The sequence below is a fragment of the Mastigoproctus giganteus genome, chromosome 10 (genome assembly GCF_048544385.1).
Source record: "Mastigoproctus giganteus isolate SK-2022 chromosome 10, ASM4854438v1, whole genome shotgun sequence".
Lineage (NCBI taxonomy): Eukaryota > Metazoa > Arthropoda > Arachnida > Uropygi > Thelyphonidae > Mastigoproctus > Mastigoproctus giganteus.
The window spans coordinates 97057426-97072563 of NC_143584.1; the positions used below are offsets into that span (position 1 = coordinate 97057426).

The window sequence follows — 15138 nt, forward strand, 5'->3', positions numbered from 1 at the left end:
GCATCATACACCTCAACTAATGCTAAGTGAAGTCTTTTTCTGGATGTGAACATTTTGAAACTGGGATCCAGCTTTAAAACATCTGCATACAGAAAAAGACTGATAGCCTTTATTTCAGTAAGTCTATATACAGAGTAATTATAGTGCATGCATATATAAGTAATATGGATTAGTATGTCCCTATCATTGATGTTTGTTTTGAACATGACAAGAGCGGATGTGAAATTGGTCTTGTTGCCAGAAAATTATTTGGTTGAAAGTGTTTGTGTGTGTTATTCCAAGCAGAGAGAATAGCTTTTTTCCAGGAAGGCTGATGAGTGATTTATAGAATAGCAAGAGGTAAATTAATAATTTGAATAATTTAGAAAATATTATATTTTAATTATATCTTCATAATTTCTGTTTAGTAAATGAGAAAAAATAAATCTTAGAAAGATGCTTCCTAGATAAATAACATGGATACTAGATGGTTTCGTATGATATTAAATTTTTTTTTTTTTCAAAATGCATATTTAGTGATACACTATTCTTATGTTAATAAATTGTTTTCTGCTTTTTTTCAGGTAAAAACATTCAGATCCAAGGAACATTAGGTGGCCTCCAAGTATTAGATTTAATTACAGAGGGAACAAAATATCAGAGAATTATCAGTGTAGGGTATGATCCCTTAAATTTATATAATGAGGGTTACCCTGGGCAAGAGGGACAAACTTTATCTAAATCTGATATTGATGATGAAATACAGAAGAAGGCTTTGACATTCGTAATAACACGATTTGATCTTAAAAATGCAAGTACATCTCCATTATCCTCTCCCTTCCAAACAAGACCAATAAATTCAGAAGGGCATATGTCGATTTACCATCCTGGAACACTTGAAATAACAGCCAGAATGGCATCTCTGTGCTATACCCATTCTCCCCGTCTCATTCATGAATTGTCATCTTGTGCTACAGAATTTAAAGAATATATGACACTACTGGCTTATTCGATAAAGAGTGCTGCTACTACTGAGGTTGCTATTGGGATTGTTACCAAGAGAACTGATTCTCTAGCAGCTAACTTATACAGACGCACTGTGGAAATCTCTCCTGTCAAGAAATATCCTGTTGGACTTTTCATTCATACACCAACTTCAAACATTCCTTCTTTATTTGAAAAACAACACTTTGATGTTAGCCTAAAGTAAGTTTTCTGTAGGAATATTAGCGTTTATTTAAGAAGTAATAAATTTCTTTGGAAATTAGATAATCTTATTTTACCTTGTCAGATCTAATCTAATGCAGTAATAACACTTGAACAACAGTGAAAAATTTTTCAATAGATAATGTGCTGGTCTTAATGTACTTTTTAATGCTGATTTTGAATGTACAGTCCATCCATATTTTCCTATCACTCTCAGTTTGCAATATATTTCATATTTTAGTTTCACATACTTAGGTTATGGTCTGTCAGTTTATATTAGTTGGGTTTCTGATTGGTTCAAGTTCTAGAAGCAGGAGTTTTCTCGATCTTGATGCACTGATCAGTTTCTGGACTATTTTATCTCAGCTGCTGCTTGTTTGTCAGACAGATATACAAAGCAAATCTTCCACAAATTTTTAACAGTGCACTCATGCTGTCTTTTTAGGGTCCATAGTCTAATGAAGGATCCTTATAATGTAACTCAGTTGTCTGTCTGTGCGTCACAGCATTGTATCTCTGGACCCACTCAACCTATTGCCTTGAAAGGGTTTATACATCATGTGGGCCAACATAACGCCATATTGATTGTTGTTGACGAAAATTTGTTTGAGAAGTGGGGAGACAAAAATGTTGTTGCCAACCTATAGCTTATTATATACTGTTGGAAAGAGCTCAATGAGTAGGTTTAAAATATAATTTTAAAATATTTTTAAAATTAAAAATGCCAGCACCAGACAGGAAAATGTGAGTAATTTTTGTTCCCCCCCCCCCCCCCTTTATTTCTGTTGCTAATGGAGTCAAAAATATAAAAATCACATTAGATATGCATTATTCAATGCCTATCAAGGGAAAACTATTCTGATTGAAATCTATCATTTACTTTTTGTGTTAAAATAAAAAAAAAAAAACAATTTTTTATTGAACCTCGATAGTGCGCTTCTTTTACTAAGTAACTGTCCTTTTGGTGACAAAAAGGTTGCTAAATAGTTAGTTAATAAATCTATAAAGGTTGTTTATAAATTTTGCAACAAAAAAGTATTTTTTAACAATTTTCAAAGCTGGAGTTGTCCCGGCAAGGAGGTACTCGGAGAGACAGTGTTGAGGCGGTGGTGGTGGGGAGGCACCTGCAATGAGTCTTGCATGGCCCTCACCTACCAGTTGCTTCTCCCCCAAGACTTTAATTGGAAGAAGTCGGAGTCGCTTCTCCCACCCTTGTCATTCCCAACAACTGGAAAGACTGAAATAGACAAAGTTTTTGTTAGTTCCTCAATTTTAGGCCGAACTGGGGTACTAGAAACTCTTTTTCAAAAAGAACCATAAAGCTCTCTGTTTGAAATACTACACTAACGACCATTCGTGACTGCGGACCCTTCATCCTGAGTGCCTGGCACTCAGCAGTTGACTGATTTATTTGTTTTTGATGTTAGTTTCAGTTGAAGTTCTAAAAATGTCATGGTGTTAGTTAACCTAACAGCTTTTTTTATGCATATTTATTATACAATTACATGTCAAATACGGTCTGTAATGCCCCTTTTAAAAATAGGATATGAACTTTATTTGGCTGCAAATTATGTGATCAGGACAAGAAATGGAATCCCTGTATGTGCTGCACTAATTGTCATCGTCATTTGCTATTTTCACAGTATGGAGGGGTGCTATACAATCAAATCCTCTGCTTGCACCTTCACGATGGTGGGACTGTTAGTAATCCTGGGTATAACCTCCATGCACAAGTACATGGTGGGGGACCACCCAGGTGTGAACCAACGTAAGCAGGGGTCGAGGTGTGGCGCCCACACCACATGGAGGAACGCCGCCCCTCTATGTTACCAGGCAGTACTAGGTGGTAGATGACTCTCATCAACCGGTGAAATACCACCACTTTGCTTATTGGAGGCTTGAAGTGGTGGAACCCATGTTTAGTCTCCAGAGCTAAGTTCCGGTCAACCCTTCCCTATCTCTTCCATCATGCAGTATGATTGACGACTTTTGAGGTTATGATGAATGTCGTGGCGAGATCCAATATTCCTTACATTTCGAGGGTACAGCTCTAAAACGGTTTTCGCAGGCCGGCCGCTAGTTAGTACACCGGACCGAACCTATTGGTAACTCTCTAGGAGGCTTCCGGATCAGCTAGTGTATAATCTTGCTACCTCTACTCTGCCAGATAGTGACTGGAGGGAGTCCGAGTAGTGTGTATGCGGGGAGCATTGTCGAGGCCACGTTATGTCAAGGATCTGGGTATATTCTTACCACATGTACGCCATATCCAAAAATTTCATTACTTCATACAGCATGTCCCACCCACTTTTTCTTACTATTGAATACACCATGAATTGTCAAAATAATAGAGCAAGCTTATCTGCGAAAAGAGCTAAACCTCCCAAGGACTTCCTAATTCATTTCACAAATATACGTGGTCTTAATTCCAATCTCAACGATGTCCATTTCCACTTGCAGTCTTCCAAACCCCATGTACTTTTTCTGACTGAATCTCAGTTATCAGTTGATTCAACTACTTCTCATCTCAAATGTCCAAATTATTTGCTGTATGATTCCTTTCGCCTCAAAGGTGGTACTTGTGCATATGTCCGTTCTGATATTCCCTGTCAGAGACTTGGCAATTTGGAATCTCCTCTCTTTGATCTTCTCTGGCTTAAAATCTCTCTACCTCATTGTGTCAAATTCATCTGTTGTCTCTACCGTTCTCCCAACTCCACTAATCACTGGGAGCTCTTTGACTTCCTCTCTTTGCAACTTGACTTTCTCCAGTCTAACTTTCCTAACAGTGAGGTAATTTTCCTTGGTGATTTTAACGTTCACAATTCCAGCTGGCTTCCATTTTCTAGTCACACCGACCCAGCAGGTCGAGATGCTGAGGCTTTTGCAATTACTAATGACCTAGCACAGATTGTTCATTTACCTACAAGAATACCGGACAATCCTAATCATACAGCCAATACACTTGATCTTTTTCTCACAAACAACCCTTCTAAGTACAAGGTCGAAGTGAGAGGTCCTTTAGGCACTTCAGATCACAACTTGGTGATTGTCTCTTCTCCAATGGAACCTTTATCTCATGGCTATTCCCAGCCTCGTATTGTTTGGCATTACAAGAATGCAAAATGGGATGACCTGCGAGACTTCTTTTCTTCTTTTCCTTGGTCTGATTACTGTTTCAAAACTTCGGATGTCAACGTTTGCTCAGATCGTGTCAGTGAAATTATTCTTGCAGGAATGGAATCCTTTATCCCACACTCCACTTTAAAATCTCGTCCTTTATCTAAACCTTGGTTTTCCAATAAATGTGCTAAGGCTGTCCAAGAGAAGAATGCTGCATATCGTAATTGGCTTGTTTCTAATTCTTCAGTTTCATTTTCTGCCTACACCAAAGCTCGCAACAATTGTAAAGCAGTTATTAATCAGTCCAAACTAGAGTTTGAACAGGCTAAGAGTAGAAAACTTGCTTCTTGCCCTAATGGTAGCCGAGCATTCTGGTCTCTTGCCAAAGCTATTGGCCGCAACTTTTGCCCATCTCTGCTCCCACCTCTGTCCAAACCAGATGGTTCTGTTGTCACTTCAGCCAAGGATAAAGCTGACCTGCTAGCATCCCATTTTTCTTCCAGCTCATGTATTAATGATCTTGCTAAAACACCTCCCACCATTCCTAACACGCTCCATTCAATGCCTCCTGTGGTCTTCCGTCAAAAGGATATCAGAAGGATTTTGATGAATCTTGATGCTAAGAAAGCTCCAGGTCCTGATGGTATTTCTCCACTTGTTCTCAAAACCTGTGCTCCTGAACTTACTCCTATTCTTTGCCGCCTTTTTTCACTTTCTTATTCCAAAGGTGTTTTTCCTTCTGCTTGGAAATTTGCTCATATCCAGCCAGTTCCAAAAAAGGGTGACAAATCCCTCCTATCCAATTATCGTCCCATTGCAATTACTTCTACTCTTTCTAAAGTAATGGAGAAATCAATTAACCGCCAACTCTTAAACTACCTAGAAACCTTCCGTCTGATCAGCGATCGCCAGTATGGATTCCGTCAGTGTCGATCCACTGGTGATATTCTGGCTTATGTTACCCATTTATGGACTAATTCAATGGAAAGGTTCGGTGAAACACAAGTAGTTGCTCTTGACATCTCAAAGGCTTTTGATCGTGTTTGGCATAAAGGTCTTCTAAACAAGCTTCCATCTTATGGTTTGCCAACTGTTTTTAGTAATTGGTTATCCAGTTTTCTCTCTGATCGCTCACTGAGGGTGATGGTAGATGGCTCTCTGTCTTCTAACTTCTCCACTAATGCCGGTGTCCCCCAAGGTTCAGTTCTTTCTCCCACTCTTTTCCTCTTGTATATCAATGACCTTCTTCCATTGACTGGAAATCCTATCCATAGTTTTGCCGATGATAGCACATTGCATTCAACTTTCCATTTTGAGAAACCTTGTCCTGCTCAATCAGCTTCAACTTCTCGAAAATCTGCTGCCAATTCCTTAAATTCCGATCTTCAGGTAATTCTCCAGTGGGGCAAAGACAACTTAGTTGATTTCAACCCTTCTAAAACTCAGTCTTGTCTTATATCTCGCAAAAAGGATTCTTCTGCTCCTATGCTTATCTTTAGTGACACTCCGATTTCTAGGCAAAATGATATATCACTTTTGGGGATTACCCTGACTTCTAATCTCTCTTGGCACAAGCACATTACAAATATTGCTTCCTCTGCATCTAAAAAACTTGGTTTTCTCTTTCGCTCTCGGCGTTACTTTTCTTCCAAACAGCTGCTCACACTGTATAAATCGCAAATCCGCCCTGCCATGGAATATTGTTCCCACATCTGGGGTGGTGCCCCCAAAACCTCTCTCAGGCTTCTTGATTCCATTCAGAAGAGGGCAGTTAGGTTAATTAATGATTCATCTCTAACAGAGTCTCTCCACTCGCTTTCTCATAGACGTACTGTTTCTGCTGCATGCCTCTTCTACAGATACTTCCCTGGGCACTGTTCTTCTGAATTGGCTTCTATAATTCCCGCTCTCTCTTTCAAAACAGTCCGAACACGTGCCGCCACCAGCCAACATCCATTTACTGTCCAACTTCAAACCCACAGAACCAACTTTTCATCTTCCTCATTTATTCATTCAACTGCCGTTTTCTGGAACAACCTTCCTTCATACGTATTTCCTGAAAATTACAATCTACAGAAGTTCAAGTCCAATGTCAACAAATATCTTCTTTCGTCTTCTCAACCTCCAACCCAAGCACGGTACTAAGTACTATAGGTTCTAATACCTCTCGTGTTTGGGGTTCTCATAAAAAAAAAAAAAAAAAAAAAAAAAGGGCATAGGAAGGTATTGAAACATGATAAGCTGCATATATGAACTATTGCAATACATATTATACCGAAACAGTGAAATTGGTGGCATCCTGATGAGCTACCATTTCACATATATCGGTCAGTTACTTATAAGTGTAATATTATCATAAGATTATATTAAAGGATAAGATTAGTATATATTTGTATATATCTGACCCACATGCTGAAAATTTCTCAGGGCCATTACTAGCACGGACGGGAAATTGCACACCCGAATAACTCAAGTACTAACTTCATGTTCTTCATTCATATACTGTACGCTTTCCTCCAACTAATTTTTTCCACATCTGGGCTATTTGTTTATATGAGAGCAGGAGTGTCTATTTCTATCCTAATTGCTTACCTAATTTTGCCTCCTGTTAGCTAAACTGTATACTATTGCCTGTGACTACAGTATGTACACAAAACGAGAACATGTAAGTAATACTACCGAGCTCTGTCTTTGCAGCCAGTTGCAAGATAGGCCAGTAGATATACCCATTTATAGAACCCAAATACACAGAAAAATCTCATAACACACATGATGCATATTGTGAGGTGTATTAATAGATTTTTTTCTTTCAGTTTGTCACTGATATATTGTAATGGTTTCTAATGCTTAAATTCTTATTTCTATCTCTGAAAATGAATTCTCTTACTATGTAAAATCATTGTTGCCACCCTGACTAGGATTAGTGTGAAATTAAAATATTTAGCCAGTATGCAATTATATTTAGGACTTATTCCAAAATGCTAAATATTAATATGAGTGATTTTTGTAAATTAAAAGTCTTGCATTCTAACATTCAGAAAAATTGTAAAGTAAAATATATTTTACAAACCTTTGTAATTTTGAAACCTTTGCTTTCCTCCAACTAATTTTTTCCACATCTGGGCTATTAGTTTATATGAGAGCAGGAGTGTCTGTTTCTATCCTAATTGCTTACCTAATTTTGCCTCCTGTTAGCTAAACTGTTATACTATTGCCTGTGACCATAGTACGTACACAAAACGAGAACATGTAATTAATACTACCGAACTCTTTGCAGCCAGTAGATATACCCATTTATAGAACCCAAATACACAGAAAAATCTCAAAACACACATGATGCATATTGTGAGGTGTATTAATAGATTTTTTTCTTTCAGTTTGTCACTGATATATTGTAATGGTTTCTAATGCTTAAATTCTTATTTCTATCTCTGAAAATGAATTCTCTTACTATGTAAAATCATTGTTGCCACCATGACTAGGATTAGTGTGAAATTAAAATATTTAGCCAGTATGCAATTATATTTAGGACTTATTCCAAAATGCTAAGTATCAATATGAGTGATTTTTGTAAATTTAAAGTCTTGCATTCTGACATTCAGAAAAATTGTAAAGTAAAATATATTTTACAAACCTTTGTAAATAGAAGGATGTTCAGGTTAAAACTGTAAATATTGTGAAGGGTTTAAACAATGTTGTTGAGAAATGTTTAGTTCTGTTATATCCTTGAAATAATCTGATCAGTCCCATTTAGTAATATTGATAGCAACTTTTTTTCTCCTTATTTTTATGCTTTGCTTTGTTACTTCAGCTTTGTCAGTTTAGTCCAGCTTTTGAGTCTCCTGCATTCTTCTCCCCTATCGAGAGTTCAATTTTATCCTGTTGGTCATTTTCCCAGTTTCCTGCTCTGTTTTAGGAAGAACAGCTGTTCTGTCATTACTGCATTTGCGGCGTGCCCTTAAAGCTCTAACTCCTTTTTCCAGTTCTTTACCCCCATCACGAGAGAAGGGAGAATGCAAACAGGTGGGAATAAGTTCACACTTGTTCATTGTCGCTGTTGTAGGGACCTTGTGCATGTTTATTACAGATAGGTAAACATATGTTATATTAGTTTTCATAATTGTGCAGATGGCTAATAATGGAGCCGAGATAAAGTTTCAATGAATAGTGTTATTGCCGAGATATATTTTTAATGTATATGAAAGGATTTGTTGTTTATACTGAATTTCATAATTTTAAATTTTGATATAAGCTATTCACCCTTTTATAGTATTATTATAAAACCTTTCTCCTTTATGACATTTTTTTCCTTCCCGTGGCGGGTACTGGTACCAAGCATGGGGTGGTTGGTTGTGTCTGGTTACTATTATTATTGTTACTGTTGGTTAACAAACTCACTTATTGTTATTATTAATATTATTGCTTTTTACTGATAGGAAATATTGTGTTAAAAATATATTGTAGAATCATACTTTTGCATTGATTGTTTCTGTTTTGGTTTTCGTTTGTGATTCATTCGGCATCAATGACTCGTGTACTCACTGATAGCAGGGTTCAGAGACTGAGTGATATAATGTGTTTCTACGATTTATGCCAATCGATGAAATGTGACTGCATCCAACAACGGTATCACTAAAGGTCACACGCATTTTCTTTTGGGTACTTATAATTACGTTTGATAAGACAATATTTATACCAACTGCAAATTAATAGTGCAGTTTGAAATAGTCTATTCTACAGTACCCAGTAAGGAGATCCTGAGTTATGGGTAATATTTTAAGAATTTTTATCTTCTTTTGTATACGTTTTCCTTGGGGAACATATTCCGCTGGGTCACTGTATAAATATAGACAGCAGTTTTTTTTTTTTTTTTTGATAAGATTGCCAGGTGGCCTGATTTAAAGAGACTTCAGTTTGCAAGTCAGTGACATTTGCCCTGCTTTAATTTTTAATAAGACGCGTTTAGTACTGTAAATTAATATACAAAATAATAATGGCTAATTCAGTTGCGTTTTGAATTTTGCAATAGTTTCCTTCTGCTTTTCTTCTTTAGCAGAGAAGCAGTAAATTATCAGTTGCGGGGGTGCATTTTCCTCGATAATCAAAATCCCACATAGTAAAAAAAAAAAAAAAAAAAGAAGAAATCGATTGTATCGATTGTTTACTGCTGGAGAGATAAGAGGTTTAATTTTTAAACTCTTATTGACTATTTCATTCACTTCCTGTCTCTCCAGCAGTAAACAATCGATACACACAACTGTGGGAGATTTTTTGAATGGCTTGGTACAAAATTACATTAAATCTACACTAAGGTACACGGCCCAAAGTTACCATATTTCTTTTCTAAAATATTGCCTTCAAAACAACATCGTGCCGAAGTTTGCCAGGGTGAATTTAAATCAAAAAATTTCAGGCATAAAACAACTAACACTGGCAACATCGCGTGATATTGTTAAGCTTTCCTTAAAATCTCGATATTCGAATAAACAAAAATACCTTTCTCAGGTTAGGAAGCTTCGCGATAAATTAAAAAATTATCTACATCCGAACGATTGGTCTGTATTGAAGACCTCCATAGATTTGCGACGGGAAGCACAGGCCTCAGAAATAAAAAAACAGACACGTTAATAAGTTGCAAACATTATCGGATAGGTCAAGACACGTTCATGCGAATTCTAACACATTGTCGCGGGCTTGCGACCAAGTTCATACGAGTTGGGTGACTTCCCCCCACAGACACACAACGTACTACCACAGAATATGCCAGCTAGTTCACGAACACCCCCTCACCCAGTATCCAACGAACTGACATATCAACAGGTTACAAATCTTTCCTCGTGTACACTATTGCAGGACAAGATTTCGCTTTTATCCAAAGGACTAAATTATAATTTACCACCTCGAAAACTGCCTAAAAAACAATGTGTAATTGATATTGAATTTGGACTTCGTAATGTTCCACAAAAAGATGTATTTATTCAACAAGTTAACCAAGTAGTGAATAACATAAAAGAAACGCAACTTCCTAAATTGAATACACATGACAGTTCAGCTTTACGAGAACTTCGGGGAAATAAGGACATTATTATACAGAGGGCAGATAAAGGAGATACAGTTGTAATACTAGATAAACATGATTATATTAATAAGTTAGATTCAGTTGTGTCAGATTCCTCCACTTATCGTGAAGTAGACCCGGCACTGTTTACCAATTTGGTCAATCAATACAATAAAACGTTAACCACTTATCGAAAAAACGACTACATTACTATGGTTCAGTTAAAGGAATTGAAGTCCAGAACATACAATATTCCTGCACTTCTCGGTCAGGTAAAATTACACAAGACTGGGTTTCCTATTCGACCTATTGTTTCCTACAGGAACTCGGCATTTTCATCCTTAGCCACACATGTATATAACATTATAAAACCCTTTAGACAGGTAATACAATTTGGGATTAAGAACTACTATACATTATTTAATAAGCTTAAAGACTGTAGACTCGGCGACAATGACAATTTATTCTCACTAGATGTTACCTCATTATATACGAATATAAACGTTGAATACACATTAGATATTATTTGGGATATGTTAAATAAAAACTCGACACCGATTAATTATACGAAGCTACCTATTAAGGAAATTTTTCACTTAATTAAACTGTTAGTTGAGGCTAACTATATCACCTTTCGAGACAAGGTGTACAAACAAATTTTTGGATTACCAATGGGTTTGAGCCTGAGTGGCTTAATGTCAGAGATCTATCTCTCAACGATTGAGCAAATACATTTGACACCTTTTCGAACCCGTATCACATACTATGGGAGGTATTTAGACGATGTTCTAGTTATTACCGATAGTAATACTATCAAAGACATTTTACATTCGTTTAATAATATTCATTCTAGACTCAAATTTACATTGGAAAGGGAGCATACGGATACAAAGTCATTAAACTTTCTAAATTTCACGCTTACCCGGGACTCGAATAAAATACAATTTAAATAAAAATAAATAAATTTTCTGTTTATACTCCGGCACGACAACCAAGTCAGTAGAGTTTACAATAAATCCTCAATACAAATATTTATCGTATTTAGTAATCACGGGCTTGAACCCCGGTCTACTCAAGGAACGCGTACTATGCACTCTCGCTCCTGACCACTGGGCTACGGCATCTATCGAAAACCTACAAACATCGGTATGCTTCTACATTATAATAGCTATCACCCGTTCACCTACAAAAGATCGATTATCTTTAATCAATTTCTTAATGCCTATAAATATTCAACGACGGATTCTGCTTTGGACTCAGAAATACAAATATTAACTAGCAGATTCTTAAACAGGGGTTATTCCATTACCACAATAAGCCGAATTAGGGTACAAGCTAAGGATAAGATACAAAATACTACACCAATCAACAATAGTAATATCAAAAAATACTTTATTTCTGTCCCATATGTTGAACAGTGGCACAAACAGCATAACAGATTCTTTAAAGATACCGAATTTAAAATTGTAGCTAGACCAATACGGAAGTTACACACTATACTGAACAATCGCTTGGTTCTTTCAGCATTCGCAACACAAATTAATGATCTGGTATACAACATTTCTTGCGGTGATTGCGACTCGTCTTATCAAGGTTTGACCCGATTTTCTCTTAATATTCGTGTAAATCAACATGAAGCCTCAGTTCATGCTTCTCGTTCAGCAGCGTCAGAATTAGCCTTTCATGCCATTAACGAAAAACATACTTTTTTATTTAACGAGGCCAAAATACTTAACGTTCAACATAATTATATGCGACTATTAATTGCAGAAACCGTTGAAATTAAATTACACAAGAATTCTGTTAATGTTCGGCGGCCATATTTGATCTCCGATGCGTGGACCTTTACGCGCATGCGCGAAGACAAATAATCTCTATTTAAGTTAAGGTTAAACCCGATTCGGTAATTTTCATTCATGTGATCACGACATACGGTCGAAAAGCATTGTCAGCTTCAGGAAGGAAAATCGTTTTGAATATTTTTGTTAGATTCTTTTAATTACGTTAATTTGATTTTTAATTGTTTTATATTGATTTGAATTGTGTTAAATTGATTATTTAATTATTTATTTATGTTTTACTCTAATGTACCGGTAAGTTGTCGATTTTTTTTCATTTTTTCCGTTTTAATTTCTGGAGGGTATCATACGGAAGTGTTCTATGCACTATATTGAGGTAAACTCCTCTTATTATTTTACTAATAAGTATTCTGTATAATTACAATTGAGGTCTTATGCATTTCACTTTGTGGACTGTTTTATGCCACTTTTTAACAATGCTTATCTTTAACAAAACTAAATCTAAACAAAAAAAAATACATAGAATAAAATTATTAAATATATATATACATATTTGTACCATTGCTCTGCCTAAATTAGGGGACACTTTGTGGTGTTCCAGGAACACTGGTGCATAATACAAATATAGTAAATAATGAAAAGCAGTATATGTACTCTTTAAAGAGCATGTCTGTTCATTAGTCATGTTTAAATGTGATGTAACATGAATGCCCATGTGTTGACAGTGTTATTGCATCATTTGCCCAAGTTTGGCTCCCAGTGCACTGTAATCACATTTGTTGTCAATTTTTAAGTGAAAAATTGAAGGATTTTAAAATTACTAGTTTCTGAAGTGTCCAAATAAGCACAAATTGAGGGCGGTAGAGGAATGTGATCTCTTGTCTTGAGGGTGAATACACCCTTCCCCCTCTTTTACGTTGTTGATGGTAACACCAGAAAGCTCCAGGATTGCCTCTCAAAACATGAAAGGGCCATTCAATTGGCTGACTCTGTGCACTCTGGAACATGACCTCAATCCCAGACATGATACAGAGGTAATTGACCAATCCTCCCGCTACCATCAACGACTGTGGCCTGAATCACTGCACATATCTGGTTGCCATAGTGTTTTTAATCACAATAGAGGCATACGCCTACACCCAATCATGGAGTCTGTAGTGTTGCAATATGACAAACGCTGGCACTCAGCCCATATCTGCACCCTGCATCAACAACAGTCACTTAGTTTTGCCCAGTAAATGCTTTAGCATTCGTACATATCCTCATGCATGTTCTCTCTTTTTCTCATCATGACCATGCTCTGCACATTCCATTTGTAACTTTTTATGTTATATGTATGTGTTTTCACAGCTGACAAAGGGATACTTCATCTTGAAAGGTTCTGTTAATTACTTATATTATTAAACTTAGTTACTGTTAATTACTTATATTATTAAACTTAGTTACTGTTAATTACTTATATTATTAAACTTAATTACTGGTTGAACTGAAGTCTTTATTTACAATTAATTATATTGATTGTTAATTAGGGCATTACTGACTGTACTGTACTGTATAACGTATGATCACTCATCGGTGAAGACAGGATATTGGAGCTGGAAAAGGAATTAGAAAATGTGAATTGGAATATCATCGGTTTGGCTGAAACAAGAAGAAGAAATGAATCACTTATAAGTTTATCAAGTGGAAATCTGCTGTACACCAATGGAAACAGCGAAAGGAGTGAAGGTGGAGTTGGGTTTCTGGTCCATAAAGATTTTAAAAACAACATTTTGGAATTCAAAAGTACATCACCAAGGGTGTCAAGACTAATACTCAAGATTTCTAAGAGGTACAAGCTAAAGATTATAATGATTTATGCACCAACATCGAGCCAGGATGATGAAGAGGTCGAAGAAATGTACACCGAAATTGAGTCTTCTAGATGAGCAGAAAACCCACTACACTATTATTATGGAGGACTTCAATGCTAAGGTTGGAAAAAGGCAAAACAGCGCAGAAAGAGGAACTATAGGAAATTTTGGAATTGGTGAAAGAAATAAAAGAGGTGAAAGACTTGTGGAATTTGCAGAATCTCAAGGACTGTCAGTAATGAACACTTTTTTCAAGAAAAGGGTGAACAGAATGTGGACATGGAAGAGTCCAAATAGATTAACAACTAATGAAATCGACTTCATCTTCACTAACAGAAGATATATTGTGAATGATGTTACCATCCTGAATAAGGTAAATGCTGGAAGTGATCACAGAATGGTAAGATGTTCACTTGATATAGATGTAGGAAAGGAAAGGAAAAAACTGACTTGAGTAAATAATACAAAGGTCTTTGAGATAACAGAGGAGGAGAAAAAGCAGTATGTACTGGAACTTAAGAACAAGTTTGAGCTTCTGCAGACTGCTCAGGACCAAGATATCAACGAGGAATATTACAACTTTCTGAAAGTGGTGAAAGTGATTAGTCAAGAAACACTTGTCATGATGAACCAAGGACGACAAATGAATAGCAAGAAAAACACTGACAGGGGGAAAATTGAGTATACTGAGTTATGCAAAGCCATTAGAAAGAAACTCAGAGAGGACATAAGAAGATTTAACACAAGAAAAGTAGAACAAGCATTAAGGGAAAACAAAGGATTTAAATCAGCAGCCATGAGCAGTAATACAGAAAGACAAATGATACTGAAACTGAAGAATAGCGATGGTGTACTTATAAACAGCAGAGAAGGCATAATTCAAATAGCAGAAGACTACTATAGAGAATTATACAAGGAGCGAGGGAATGATACCAGCAGTGGGGAAGATGGATTGCAAATTAGCAACACATACAACATACCCGATATTCTTCCTGATGAGGTAGAACATGCATTGAAGAAAATGAAGAATCGGAAAGCCCCGGGGGAAGATGAAGTTACTGTAGAGTTGTTAAAATTGGGAGGAAGAGACATAACACAAAAATTGGCAAGACTCTTCACA

General features: G+C 36.4%; 1 protein-coding gene across 1 annotated transcript in view; it reads left to right on the forward strand.

Annotated features, from left to right (window-relative positions):
• LOC150079179 (intermembrane lipid transfer protein Vps13D-like) overlaps positions 1-1189 on the forward strand; it is a 129922-nt gene extending 128733 nt beyond the window's left edge. Inside the window, exon 6 of the mRNA XM_090382983.1 lies at positions 564-1189. Coding sequence (XP_090239109.1) covers positions 564-1189 — 626 coding nt within the window. The remainder of the gene's footprint in view (positions 1-563) is intronic.
• Positions 1190-15138: the final 13949 nt, after the last annotated feature.